Source organism: Trachurus japonicus, chromosome 19 (genome assembly GCF_045865225.1).
Source record: "Trachurus japonicus isolate A0001 chromosome 19, Traja_1.0".
NCBI classification, from domain to species: domain Eukaryota; kingdom Metazoa; phylum Chordata; class Actinopteri; order Carangiformes; family Carangidae; genus Trachurus; species Trachurus japonicus.
The window spans coordinates 6,985,594-7,000,836 of NC_140925.1; the positions used below are offsets into that span (position 1 = coordinate 6,985,594).

At 43.9% G+C, this 15,243-nt stretch overlaps 1 protein-coding gene across 4 annotated transcripts in view; it reads right to left on the reverse strand.

Annotated features, from left to right (window-relative positions):
- Positions 1-10,093: 10,093 nt before the first annotated feature.
- vti1a (vesicle transport through interaction with t-SNAREs 1A) overlaps positions 10,094-15,243 on the reverse strand; it is a 115,936-nt gene continuing 110,786 nt past the window's right edge. For 3 of the 4 annotated variants that reach the window (XM_085762267.1, XM_085762266.1, XM_085762268.1), the window contains one exon: positions 10,094-15,152. In XM_085762267.1, the coding sequence (XP_085618393.1) occupies positions 15,059-15,152 (94 nt within the window). In that variant the 3' untranslated portion in view covers positions 10,094-15,058. The remainder of the gene's footprint in view (positions 15,153-15,243) is intronic. The other variant, XM_085762269.1, reaches the window with a different exon arrangement.

The window sequence follows — 15,243 nt, forward strand, 5'->3', positions numbered from 1 at the left end:
TAAACTGTCTGTACTGTAGCTCAGCTTGCTGACTGACTAGCCACACACACACACGTACATACACACACATACACATACACATACAGTAGCAGCAGCAGCAGCAGCTCTGTCGCCCGATTGGAAAACAGAAAGAAAGAGAAAAAGCAGAAAGTGAAGGAGAATAAGCAGAAAGATGAGAAGAACTGATTTGCATGGGGAAATGGAGATATAAAGACACAAAAAAAGATTAAGGGTACAGAAATAAGGATGAGATTAAATCTAGAGAGATCGGCTGGTGAGTGCGTGTATGTGTGTGTAAAACAGAGAGGAGGGAGGGAGGGAAGAGCGGGATTGGGGGAAGGGGGGGTGAAAACAAGAGAGAGAATGGTATATTTTCAATGGAAGGTATATTGCAATCCACTTTTCTGATTTTAGGGGTACACTGGGGGGCGAAGGAGTTTGTTTTGCTTTGGGGGGGAGCTGACACAACATTCACTGCTTCCACCGTCAGGCAATCCCCACCATGCACACACACACACACAGACACACACACACACACACTCATGCACATACACATACACTTACATGAGGCCCTGGCCCAGCCCTTCCAGCTTCCTCAATATTTCATGGGATGAGCCCGTGCTGACTAACTCAAGGCCATGCAAGCAAGGCTCCCTAACCAACCAAAGCACTCGCAGTCTACTGAGGTTCCTGGTTGCCAATATCCACGATCGTGGCAACAATAACATTTAGCTGCAGTTCCCTTGAATCAGATAAATGAGACAAAGAGAACACAGTGAATCCAAGATTACTTCCTTAAATGTAAATCGTGTTTGTATTTCCCATTTGAAAGTGGCTCCACGAGCAAAGACGTGGAGGTCACGGTGTTAACTGGTCTCGTAGCATATTCTTTCTGAGTTGCAATAAAAAATAAAATAAATAAAAGCCAAACAATTCTGTACATTTTGGAAAGCTGAGCCCACACACAATTACATGTAAGCTCATCTTGGGGAGCATCCTGTGGGTCTCACACAGGTAAAAGTTCCTGTGCTCAAACTTGGTTTTGGATGATTGCATAAAGTTGCCTCATGCAAGGTTCTTCTACTTTTTTGGGGTGGGGAAGTTTTATTGTCTTAATTTTGGCCCACAGGTCCTTCAGTTTGATCCCAGCAGACAGAAACATGTGGAATAGAAAATCCCTACATGCTAAAACAAAACTGTTCTTACATTAATTTGATTCTGGCTGAGTTTTCTGGAAAAAGGATGGTACAGTACAAACTGACAAGAGTTGTAGTTTCAATGTCAGAGTGTTACTTTCCAGGTTGAAGGATGTGTTTCAATTTCAAAAAGAGATAAAATAAAAAAATAAAAAATCAACAATGTACCAGAGCATTCTCACTGTTTCTTCCTGTCTGTTGTTGTTCTCAGACCCAATCCCACTAGTTCACATGCTGATCTTTAAAAACAGGCAAAGAATATACATAAAAGAAACGCTGAATAATTTCATAATGAATGGTGTAGCTCACTGATGTGCCATAGTTTTCAAATAAAAATGTGAGCTCTGGCCACAAAGAGCTGTTGTTAAGATGACTCGCTCTTTGGTTTTGGTCTTTTTTGCGGCATTTGTTGCAGCTGACACCAGAAAGCGTAGCGTAAAGTGTTTCAGCGATGATCACTAACACACAGCTGCGTGTCCAGTAGGTAGAGGTGACTCCCAGCAACCGGTTTATCTCCCCCGACGAGACTCAGACTGAGGATAAAGATCATCGTGGGTGTTTGTAGATTTCACGCAAAAAACCTGAAACTATATACAGTTTTTGGCCTGATCTTTGTTTTCGAGCCTGTTCAGCGTGAATATCGAACCATCAAACGCTCCAATTTTCACCACTCTGCCTTGTTTTGTCTAGATTTTCTTCAAGCCGAGTGTCATTGGAGAGTAAACTATGTGTATGCTTTCAGTCCTTTGTATTTTTTTCCCTCCACCTCCCTTTTCTCTCTCGCCGGATGTGTGCGAGAGAGCCAATGTGTGCTTGTGTGTGTGTGTGTGTGTGTGTTTGCAAACGAACGTGTGCAGGCTTTGTTTTTCTTTTGAACATCCCTTTGATGTTGCTGTTTATTTATTTATTTCTCTGCCTGCGAAGGCCCTTTCTCGGCGGTTAGGGCTACAGCGGATTGGGCGCGCGTTGCTCTGAGTGCCATCCATCAGCGAGGAGCCTCTCTGACGGATGAACCGGTGACCTCGGCTCCCTATAGCACATCAGCTTGAAGCTCTGAGCTGCGCTGAGGGATTTTTTTGTTTTTAAGGAGATGTAGTGTAACCAGGAGGGCCTCTGCTTCATCACCACCCTGTCTGGCTGAGTATCAGTGTGCGTCACATGTAAAACAACTATTTCATCTCTGGCCAGGAGGTATTGCTTTTCTTTGGTTTCCCAATGATAATAGAGCTCTTGTAGTTGTGTACTTCTTTACTGCAGATTTGATACCTGTGTCTCCCCTGGTTTCAATATGGTGGTGTTACTGCTGAGGCCAGTTCAGCTGACACATGTAATCACCATACCATACAATAAAAGCAGAATTAGAGTAGGTGGGATATTTTTGGACAATAAGGGAAATATTTTCCTCCAGAATTCCTCAATACCACTGAGTTGTGCATCACTTTGATCTAAATCCTTGTGTAATTGTTTTCTGAATGTTGGTGAATCTGTCCATGGTGCTGAAATCATCCGATTTCAAATGGGGGTGTGTTTTCCCAGCATGCTTTGGTAGATGTAGATCACTTCTACAGTAACACCTCTAGCTAAGCCACTAAACCAAACTCTACAACACTCTACATTACTCATATATACTGTATATATTATATTTTCAAGTGATGAGCATAAAAAAGTACAGAATTAAAAGCGGCAATTGGGTTGGCCTTGCAGATAAAATACAACCATGCTACAGCTACTCCCCAAAGACTTATAATTACAATCAGAAAAGAAAGAAAGAAAGAAAAAAGATAGAAAGAAAGAAAGAAAAGAAAAGAAAATGGTCCATTCCCCTACCTTCTTTCTCCTCCAACTTTCGGGTTGCTTCCTTTCTCTATGTTGACTTCTTTTTTCTTGGAGCAAATCTTTTGGACCATGGCCTCCAGGTTCATGTTCAGCTTGTCTCCGTCCACATGTCTGGCTTTCCTTAGATGGTGTCTTCTCCAGTGGATAGCCATCATCCATCAGTCTGTATGTCTTAACCTGTGGAGTTAAACCTCTGACAGACACCCATTGAGACTCCGGACAGCTGAAATAAACCCAGGTCCTTGACCTTTTGTCTCTGTCTACTCACGAAACTGTTGACTGAGATGCATCAATGGTTATCAAGGATCCCACTGTAAAATATCTATGCATAAACCATATTTCAATTTCCTAAATACTCTCTTGTAATTTAATATTTTTCGCCCTTGTTGCTTTTTGCAAAATCTCAGAATGTAATGGTGTTAACATGGATTGATACTTTCACCTTTTCCTGCAAACAATAAGTGAAAGAGCCTTTTCATTTATTTAGAAAATTATGTACTGTGTCAAATTATTGTGGCAGTGTAATAATGGCCTGTGGCAATCTCATGGGCACATCATCTACTCAGTATCCACTCACCCAACTGACATCCAAAGAAATCCAACTTTATCTATAACTTTAAGAACAACAGCAAAGTTCCCAAGATGGGGGAAGTTAGCTGTAGAGACCTAAATGAGTTATGTACCCAGCTGTAAACTGTAACTTCTTTGCAATATGTCTGACTGCTCAGGTTTGCTTTGGGGATAATGCCATTGTTTCAGATCTAAGTAAATACTTTTGTGAATACAGTGATCTAATAATGAATAGGAAAAATTGCTAAAATGACATGTATGTACATAAAGGTTGTTCTGATTAGTGTTTCTAGGTTTCTGTCCTGCTCTATCATACAATAATATCAACAAAACTTCTTTCTGCTGTGACCTTAGTGAGATCCAAATTGGCCAGACAGCATCATAATACTGTCTATGTCATGAACTCTTTAATGATGACACCAAGATCAACTTTAGTAAATTTCATCTTCACTAGGATTCTGATTGAATTTCAACAGCAGACATGTTGTTCAGAGCAAATAAAAGTAACCAGGTCCTCATGACAATGCCTGAATGACAACAGCCTGCATTGTTAGAGATTGTACTTTGTTAATCTATGTCGATAGCAAAGGGTGATGTGTCTGAAAGACTATAGAAGACGACTGAGTGAGGATACTACCTGACAGTAGGGCCAATATAATGACCACAATTGTGTAGACATCCACTCTGCACCAATAGGAGCCCAAGGCCACAGCACAATCACACAGCACTACACGCCAATGGAAATGAGTACTCCAGCTACTGACCTCCCTGCGTTTTTTATGGAATGGCAGATACAATAAAAAGTTCTTAGTTACACCATCTTTTGCTTTTACTTACTTTTCCATCCCATTGTCCCCCGCTGGAGAAAGACCACCACTTGAGATAGCATTTTCACTCTGAATGAGCACTATGATTCTGAGCATCCATTGAAAGGCACTAGATGTGTGCAACTGTAAGATCATTTCCTTTCTAAATGGCCTGTCCTTCAACTACTGCCATCAGCTCAGCATACAAGAAGATTACATTTGATTTCAATAGGCGCAAACAGTGGATGGGTTGAATACGCTGACGTGAAAGAGATTTTTTGTTCATTGGCATCATTTCTATGGGCTGTACATTTCAAAAAACACTAAAGTACTTTTACATTGACCACAGCACCCCTGTTGCTATCGTGTCCACATAGGGGTGAATACCCTTGTTACCATTTGACAACCCCCCCACTCTTGTTCAGTCCATGACAAAAATTCCAGATAAATTCATCATTTATCATCTACCACCTTTTTCAACATGAGATGGAAAACATATTCCTACAGTACTGCCCAAAATATGGAGGAACCCACAAGCAGGAAACAACAGTCTGTATTTGGTTTATTCAGCCATCAAAACCTAAATAAGACATTCTGAAGAATAGAAGGTGTTTTTGTCCTCAGTGTTTGACTTGGATCAACTGACTTTTACTCTTGCAGTGCTTGAGTCTTTCACAATGTGGTTACTCAAACAAAGAAACAAAAGCCAAATCCTAAACAAATCAAAGTGGTTTCAAAATCTGGCCAAATGTTTGATCAAAGGTTGGTATGACTCTGGACCTCAACCAATGACAGACAGCAATAAGAATAGACAAAAAAAAAACAAAAAAAAAACCATTACGTCAGCAACTTATTTAGTTAAGTAGTTGCCCTTTTGTTTGTTGGAAGTTCATACTTTATACTCTCTGAACTTCAATAAGCTCATTTCCTCTCACATACTATTATTTTCTTAAAATGAAAGATGACAACAGCGGCCATGGAGCATTTGAGGACAGTGAAGAAATCTAACAAAGAAACCCTCTCTTTTTTCATGTTGTCATTGTAAAAAAAGGGGAAAGTTTAAGCTAATGAACAGGTGAATTCATTTTTGCTTGAAAAAGAAGCAACGTGGATTACAATTTACTTGTTTCTACCAAGTTAAAACTTGTGATGTCAGTGACTTTAATTTCTGAAACTGCTGATCTCCAGCATCTATAGTGTTTACTCAGAATGACATTAAAATCTAAAAAACTCACCCTGTTGGTGAGTCAGAGGAGAACGGTTACACTGGTTGGAGAGGTGACTTAAATAACCACCCTGTAAAACTGGGTTGAGCAAGAAAAAGCTTCTCAGAAACTTTGAGGTAGATGGACAACAACAGCAGACGACCACGTCAGGTTCCACTCCCGTCAGCCAAGAACAGAAATCTGAGGCTGCAGTGGAAACAGCCTCACCAAAACTGGACAGTTGGAGACTGGAAAAACAAAGCCTGGTCTTATGAGGCTGGATTTCTGCCGACACACGCAGATGGTCGGGTCAGAGTTTGGTGTCAACAACATGAATCCATCCACGGACCCAACCTGCCTTGTGTCAACAGTCCAGGCGATGGTGATACCAACGGCTAGTTCCAGCATAATAACAACTGTGCGACAAAGCAAAAGTCTTCTCAAACTGATTTCAGGAAACATGACAATGCTCAATGTACTTTGGGGGCCTCCTCTGTCACCAGATCTGAATCAAACAGAACATCTTCAGGATGTAGCAGAGCAGGAGATTGGAGATTGGCAGCATGAAGCAGAACCTCAAAGGAAGGTTTCCAACATGCCAAAAAAAAAAGCTGAAGCTAAGTTAAATGAGGCCTTACCCAGAATTTTGTGGTGTTCCCAATAAAGTGCTTGGTGAGAGCTTCTATATGCATTTTTGAGACATTGTGTTCACACCAGAATACCAATCTGTGTCAGTGTCACTGAAGAGAACAGATTGTTGTCAATCAGTGCCACCAGATGTCCAGAAAAAGATGGGGTTTGCTCAGTTTAGCCGTGTTTACCTCCATCCACCACACTAGGCTTCATTTGGACGTGGTCAGCTCTCTGCTAGACAGATGAGGAAGTGTTCACATTCAGCCTTTATCTGTGTAAACACACCCAACTATGAGGAAGGTAAATGCTCATTTACATTTGTTACATTTAGCCACAATGAACAAGCTTTATTGTCCCAGGTCAAACAAGATAGAAAGAAGGTGAATGCGTTATTTGATTGGCGAAGACAAAACGCAAAGTCCTGCATGGGAACCAAAACTGCTGGGTGGTGCGCAGAAATTTGCCAGGCGAAGGTCTCTGGGTATTTTCTCTCTCTCTCTCTCTGGAGGGGAGTGTGTGAATTCAGCATTTTGATCCCTGAGTGTAATCGAGCGTCTCCTTGTCTGGAGAACCACTGAGGGATTGAGGCGCGATCAATCACGCCTCTCTGGACTGTCCGGCCGTTTTACATGTGGCTGAGTCCGAGCTGCTCACTGGTGGGAGCAGCGGAGAAAGGAGGCGTGAAAAGTTTTCAGAACATTCATGACATGCTTGTGTTCTGGGCAAGTTGATGATTTTCTGATCACATTGGTGTACAGTAGCATGATGTTTGCTTTCACTTAAAGGAATATTTATTTTTGGTTCATATCTACCTTCAACAAAGGATAAAAAAAATATATAACAATCTCCCTTCATTATTTTAGAAGCTGTTCCCGTTGGATTTGCAACAGTAGTTTATGCTTGAAATCTTTCTATTAATCTGAAGCAGCGTTGTCCCACGTATCATCCTCAGTTGGTTCACTTTAACAAGCATGCCAACAGAATAATTAATATGTTTTGACCCCCTCCCACGCTGGTCAAAGGAGCGCCTATAGGCCAAAAGTATTGTTGGCCTGTTTAGCATAAAAAGAGTGTATTGCAACCCGGAGACTCAATTATTTTGCAAGTAGTTTGGTTGTCACTGCAGGATACGAGAAGCTGCCGACACCGAAGACCTTTTAGTGAGAGACGCGGCTGGTTTTGGCACTAATTATGGATAAACAGTATGGCATGGATTACTTGAAATTATGTGTTTCATTCAAAGCGCTGTTTTTAAAAATGTCTGCGGTAACATAAAACCCACAAATAGAATTCCTGTTGTATGCAAATTTATGGATCATGTATTTTGAGTCTGGATTTTTTTTTTTTTAAATTGTGAATCAAAAAGAAGAAGAAGAAAAACCCTCTGGTCCTTGGCTGAATTTGTAGTATCCGGAGGATTGCATTTTATTGTATTTTTCTCAGTTGAAGTAAATTTACAATCATGATACAGCTGAAATGTCTCAAAAAGCGTCCGACTCCCCTCGTGACGCAGCGTTATTAATGCTATGATTTCCGTACAATCCCACATCTATGTCAGCTTTTCATTCTCGCCTGGTAGATCCATATGATTCACTTTACCCATAATCCCCCTGCTGACTCCTTCCCCTTTCTCTCACCTGATTAGAATTTCTGCCGTGGCCTCTGGGATTGGACGATTTCAACATATTTTATTTAACTGCTTTTGTAAGCCCTAATATTCAGCAGCTGTAATCTATGGCTGAATTACAATTTTCAGGGTCAAGGAGGGACTTGGCTGTGTAAAAGGGGTGGGTACAACCGCTGTGCTGGTGGGGGTGTGTGTCTATGTGTGTGTGTTTGAAGGGGATGGGTAGGGGAGGGGGGGATTGACGGAAAAAGGAAAAAACAGAGAGAAAAGGGGAAGGAAGAATCTCACGAGTTGTCTTTAAAAATGAATGAGAAAATGGGTAATCCCAGAGTCACAGCATGAAAAGAGGGAAAATCAATATGGCCTCTCAGTTCACTGGGGCCCTCACAAGTCCTTGAGATGAACAAAAAGTTGTGTATTTTGTTGCCACATCCATATGTCTCAATAGAGAGGTGTGTGTTTTGTGTGTGTAAGCCTTAAGTGAGCATGTGTGTGTGTGTGTGTGTGTGGACGTGTGTGTACTGTAAGCCAGGCTGTTTTGGCAGATGCAGTGCAGAGAGAACAAGATGTGTACCGCCTTGTGTACAAGATGTTTCAGGGTAAACTTTAGTTTATGATTAGGAGCATGAGTGAATTGTATGAGGAAATGTGGCTCGTGTAAGATACATGAAGCTTGTTTCAACTTCTAAACTAGTCAGAGAAAGTGACTTCTAAGAGGACGTCACGCAGGGCCTGAACCCTTTGGACTTCTGCTTCTATTGCCCCGTGCACCGACCGTCACTCCTTTGCTCCTCTCATAAGGATCTAACTCCACTTCCTGGAGCTCTGGGATTGGACGTCCACTTATGAATATTCAATGGGCAGGTAACGAGGCTGCTGGGTGGAGGCAGTGGATGGGGGTGTCCCTTTCTTTTGCCCCACCAGACAATGAAAACACACATTCCTGTCTCCCTCCCATCCATGTTTTGAAGGGCACACCTTCTTCAGCCATCCATCCATCCATCCATCCATCCGGCTGTCTATCTATCCATCCACCCTCCACTCCACCACCTCCCTCCTCAGCGCTGTCATGCTAAGCGAAGGCCCACCTCTACTACCCCCTCCCACCCCCACCCTCCACTTCCACCCTCCACCCCCACCAACCCTCAAGTTCATTAACGAGCTCTTCAGTAGCCTGTCATGGCGGATGTGCTCCATCAAAGCTGATCGACTCCCCGTTTTTCCAGAAAGATGTCGCGGGTTATCACCGTGCGCTCAGATCTCCGGCTACGAGAGGAGCGTGACTGGCAGGCCGTCTTTTGAAGACAGTGATTCCTCCACTGATGCCTCCCAGTTGGAAATTTAGAATCGTGTCTGCTAAGACACCATATGCAAAGTAAATTACTGTACAGGGGCGAGCCCGACTAAACCATCCTCTCTCTGAACGTCCAGGCCACTGAGCGCCTCGCAGGCAGCCTGACCTCCTTTGCGTTCGTTCCTGCTTCTCTACCTCGTCCACTTTTAAAATGGACAGTCAGTTTGTTCTTGTCATTCAAATTATCTAACGACGAAATACTCCCAACGTAGGCTAATGCCACAAAAATCTACATGGGCACACTGTACGTTCATTTGCATAGTGGAGTGAGGAATTTAATTGAAAGGGCAAAGGTCACATAAGCACTGACAAATAAATAAATGCGGTCCAAAAAAAAAAAAAAAAAAAGCATCTGCCACTGAAAACAGCTCCACTTCTCCAACTCCTCATTATCCTGCAAATGACACTGCTGGTTCTGGCTGTATGTCTTTGTAGTGGTAAGGTGTTAATTTCAGTTCAAAGGCTGTGGCAGTATTCTACAGGGAGAAAGATGGAAGGTAAGATGGAGATGGAGGCGAGGAAGGGAGGGTGTGTGTGTGTGTGTGTGCTAAGTAGTTTAGCCTGGCTCAGCCTAGCTAGCTCTGACCCAGCTCTTTGTGCCTCTGTTGTGTGCATGGAGATGTGGTATTAGGATGTCGTCTGTGAAAGGTTAGGTGTGCCTTTAAAATCAAAAAGCAGCCAGAGAGAGAACATTCCTATAGGTTCAGAAAATGTCAGCTCATGGCTTTACCTTCCTCGCTTGTTCTCAAGGAGGCAGTCAGGTACCTCCCACAAGAGTTTTTTTTTTTCCTTCAATGTCTGTTCAATGACAAGCGCATGGCGGCCCGAGGAAAGCAATGCAAGTTATGACACAGCGTCTCGGGTGCTGAGATTCAGAACTGCTTTAATGACAGATGTTTGAACAACACCGACACTGACAGAGATCACAAAAGTCATTCTTATAGTTTTAGGAGCAGCTCGGAGTCTGATTGGTCGAGCCGAGGGGAACAAGATGTACTGCAGATCCTGGTCGACAGGAAAAATTAGTCATGATTCGACATTACAGACGGACACAAACAGATATGTGTGCAACAGACAGTTCAACATAACCTTACACCGAGCACCCCAGTTCCATCTCAACAACGGGGTGGGGGGGACACATCCTGCACACACAAGCACACAAACGTCCATGCATGGCTGCAGCCCCTGTGACTTCCTCTAATAATGGGGGGCATTGTCATTCCTTTGTGAGCACAAACACTATTAAAATGGTCGACGGCGCTGATGGGCGCGGAAGAAAAGACAGATAAAGGGCCGGGGAGAGAAAGAAAGCCATTCTGCTGTAGGACTGGTGGCGTGTACAAAGGGAGAACATGGCTCCTCTTTTGACAGTCGTACACTAGAGCATGTGTATGTCTTTTTATCCAAGGGAGGGTGGGTGGGTGGTGGTGATGGTGGGGGGGCGGGGGGTTGGTGGTCGACTCCACCATACGTGCAACAGCGCCCATGTGTGTTGTATCAAACAGTAGAAGATTCATTGTAGTTCTCAAACAGTGCCATTGTGGGTTTTCCTTGTGTCGCTGTTGTTGCAAGGGCCTCATTTAGTATGTGCATGTGTGTGATGGGGGGGTGTGTCTGTGTGGGGGGGGGTGGCAGCGTCATGGACACTCCTGGAGATGAAATGCCCACCCTCCTGTAGTGATCCCACCACTGGAGCTGTTTATCCCGTTTAAGGCCCGCCCTTCACCAGGGGACAGACAACTCAAACGACGCTTGTCACAATCCCTTGTCGTCCTATAAATGGCTGACAAACATCAGGCTTTTTGTAATGGTGGTGCATCACAGAGAGGTTCCTTGTTGAAGAACCCTCCTTTAAAAAAAAAAAAAAAAAACTTTTATGTAAACCTTCTAGAAAAGGGCCAGGGAGAACAGGAATGATGACTGAGCCGGGCACAGGGGACGCTTATAGCGACAGAGTGACGTGAGTTTTGGCGGTATAAAAAGATAATTCCTGTGGAAAATGATTCATGCTGATGAAATAAAGAGACCCAACCCATTGCTATATGATGATCACTCGAGTTATCATTACTGTATCAAGTCAAGTGAGGCACAGTAGAGCGTAGGATCTAAAATGTGAGCGGAGTGGAAAGGTTTCAGTTCTCACAGGACGGACGACGGGCTGTGTGGACGTGGTTGGCTTAGAAAATGAACAGGGACACCCAACGACTCGATCCCTTCTCTGGCAAACAGGAGAAGGCAGGGAGAGCTTCAAAATCACTTTTCAGACATCAAATAATTAATTGCTCTCCTCTCTTCTTTGCCCCCCCCCCCACCCCACCCCTCCTCCTCCTCCACCCCCCAAGTGTTCCTCTCCTGGTGTCTGTATGGAAGACACAGCTCCAGTCACTTAAGGAGGGTTAACACCCGTCTAAATTAAATATTAAAAGGTGTCTGTACCTGCTGCTATTGTTGCCCCTTGGAATAAGATATAACCTATTTTTGACAAGTTTTCATCCTCAGCCTTCCGCGGCGAGACGCTTGTCGGAAACCAAATCAGCCAATGGGGGGTGGGGGGTGGGTAATATGGGGGCATTGATGAATAATCTAGTTCATATTCCAACGACACCCGCTGCTCAGGGGTGGTGGTGGGGGGGGAGAGAGAGAAAAGAAAGGGATGAAGTGAGGGAGAAAGATGGGGAGGTGGAGAAAGAAACAGAGAGAGATGGACGGAGAAGGGGAAGATAAAAGCTTGGGGGGGTAAGCGGAGTGAGGGATGAGTGAAAGGGAAAAAAAGAAGAAAAAGATGGGAAAAAAGGGAGGAGAGGCAGATGATAGCCCATGTCTGCCAAGGTATCACATGACAGTGCTCCTGTTTAAATAATAAAACAGGACGGGGGCTCTAAACAAATCGTTATCTCTCCACCTCCATACATCCTGCCTTCCCTCGGCCCCTCCCTCCCTCTCCCCGCTTTTAAAAACTTGTTTTAATGCCATTTCTTAATGAACATAATAGCTCAGCGCTAATAATGAAAAGAAAATAAAAACATCTAAAAACGCAGAGGGGCCCCCGAGTTGTCGCCGGCGCTCAATTATTTCCTTGTCAAGTGGGTCTGTTTTTAATGAGGCCCTGTGGGACTGACGTCTGTCAGTCAGCCCTGACTTTTTGACACCATTACAACTTCAAATAGAAGCCGCCGCCACGCTGCTTTTCACCGCTCACTCGCTACCTACCGCTCCGCTCATCTGACAGGCTGGGAGGGAGGGAGGGAGGGAGGGAGGAAAGGTGGCAGGAGAGGTAGAGAGAGAAGGGGGAGGAGAAAGAGGGATGGGGAGGGAGAGAAAGACAGAGAGAGAGAGGGAGAGAAAGACAGAGAGAGAGGGAGAGGGAGGGAGAGAAAGACAGAGAGAGGGAGAGAAAGGATGAGAAGAGAGCACGTCGGCACGTATAGACTGCGCGCACGCACACACACACACACACTGTGCACTGGGTGAAAAAACAATCACCGAGGGTCATTACCAGATGAGGTTTGTCAAACTGCCAGGGATTTCAGCTTCCACCCCTCCATCCATCCCTCCATCCCTCCATCCCTCCACCTCCCACACCCCCCACCACCTCCACGATTCCTTGTTCACTTCCTTCCTTCTCCCTCCCTTTTTTCTTCCTCCCCCTTTTTTCATTATTCCTTGACTTTAATGATAACTCTTGGTGGGTCGGCCCCGCATGGGACGGTCAGAGGCACACTATTTTGTTGGCCATTAATTTGAGGCTTTGAAGCAGACTGTGGCGCTGCGGCTGGTGAGGGCCTGTGAAATGGTGGTCGGTAGGAGGGGCTGTGAGTGCGTGCGTGCGTGTGCAGAGAGGGGGGGTGGGGGGGGGGTGGGGGGTGTAGCATCTTCGAAAATGAAGACCGTGGCCCTAAAACAGAATAGCAAATGTCCTCGCTGGGAACCGCCACACCGACCACACTATAATACTATATACTCCTATGTGTGTGTGTGTATTTGTGTGTGTTTGTAGCGCGCACACCAATACCCTTCATGTGTCTTCACAAATTCTCCAACGTTGCTCTTTAAATTTAGATTTTTTCCAAGACCCCCTGAAGAATGACTTTCCCCTGAAGAATTAAACAGCAGTAAACTCACACACACACACACACGCGGCTTTCAAACACCTGCAAATGTATCACATCATCACTCAGCAGCGCAGACACACACGCAAGAAACAAGGACCGCATCACAGTCCTCAGAACTTGACAAGGAAAATATAGAACAAAAAGTACCAGTTCTAAAACAAGTTAGATCCATTTATAAGAGCAGACAAAAAACAAAAAACAAACAAAAAACAAAACCTTAAAGACACAAAACTAGAAATCCACACATTTCAGTTGGTCCTGGTGCACAGCCTGCATTTTGTCTAATCACTGAACACCCAAAATCAAGAAACAAAATATTGTTAATGCTAATTTTCAATACCTACAAACGTAATAAAATATACAATTCTAGCACAGAAACTTTAATTGAAAACTCATTTATGCATTTATAAATAAATAGTAAAGACAGAATCACTTGAGAACAAAACACTATACATGATGTAGATGTAAATGTTAGTACATACAGTATGACGCCTATAATAATTTTCCACAATGACAGTTATGTTACAGAGTCGATGGGGGTGAGCTGAGGAGGTCTGAGTTTGGGAGGTGCAGGGTCGTTGTACCAAATGTGGATATTAAAGCTGCTTCTAATGTGCGAGGAAACTTTTTTCTCTATTCTCTCTATCTTATGTCAAGATTGAGGTCAGTTCCCATTTGTATTAAAAAAACACATCAAAAGAGTAAGTTTTAATTGTCTTAATCTCCAAACTCTCTTAAAACGTTCATGTACAGTATCCGTTCCTGGATGCGATGACTCAAAATAAACAGCTTCCTCTTAATAAAAATTAACTCTCACCTTGATTGACTGAACTGACCTCAACCTTTTCATGTGCATCCTCTTTTCAAGGCAGAGCCACTCGTCTATTTTGGGCTCCGCTGAGCTTTTTAAAGAAGGAGTGTGAACAGCAATATCTTATCTGAAGGCACTGTCCTCTGTGCTGTGTGGGGGCTACATGAAGAACAGCTGAATCATTTAGTTACAGGAGCTCGTACATACCGCAGCATGTGTGTCTGTTGCTGTTGGTGTTAATAACAAAACGCAGTGTGGGCCGCCCAAATCCATGACTGTCTGTCACCCATGCACATGCACAAACATATGAATTTCTCTTTTTCCCTCCGTCTCTCATGCGTGCAACACATATACACCCCCGAAATAACGCTTGACCCACCTCCATCACAGAAAAGTAATATACATATCTGAATCTGCTTTGAGTTACAAAAAAAAAATCCCCAGGCCTTGTTCACCTGGGGACGCAATGAGCTCAGGGGTGACACCATGAAAAATATTAGCTATCATAAAAACACCCCCCCCCCCCCTCATTTTTGCCCCTAGAGATGTAAAGAGAGAGCCTGACAGAGAGAGAGGACAAAGCTGAGGAGGAGAAAAGAAAAAAAAAGAAAAAAGAAAGAAAAAGAAAGGTAAGTGTAAAGTGGAGAAAAAAAAGGTAAGAGAGGAAAAGAAAGAAGGAAGGAGACAGCAAACAGGAAGGGAGAAAGAGATGGAAAAAAGCTCCCTGTCAGGCTTTGGAAACAGTGATTCATGGGGACCATTTGTCCTAATTACAGCAGAACAACGCTTTTGTCGCTATTAATCACGCGTGTGTGTGTTTGTATTTGTGTCGTGGGGGTTAGGGGCAGCAGGGCGGGAGTGGGGGGGGGAGTGAGTGAGTGTGTGCGTATGTGTGTGTAGAGGGGAGATCAGTGGCCTCGCAGATTGAAATAGATGGCCAGGATGATGGTGAGAAGAATGATGGCTCCAAGGATGAAGACCAGGATTCGATTCTGGATGATCCTGCAGAAATGGAGAGAGAGAGAGAGAGGGAGAAAGAGGGAGAGAGAGAGAGAGAGACGTCAGGCAGGGTTCACAGAAGTCATATTGTGTC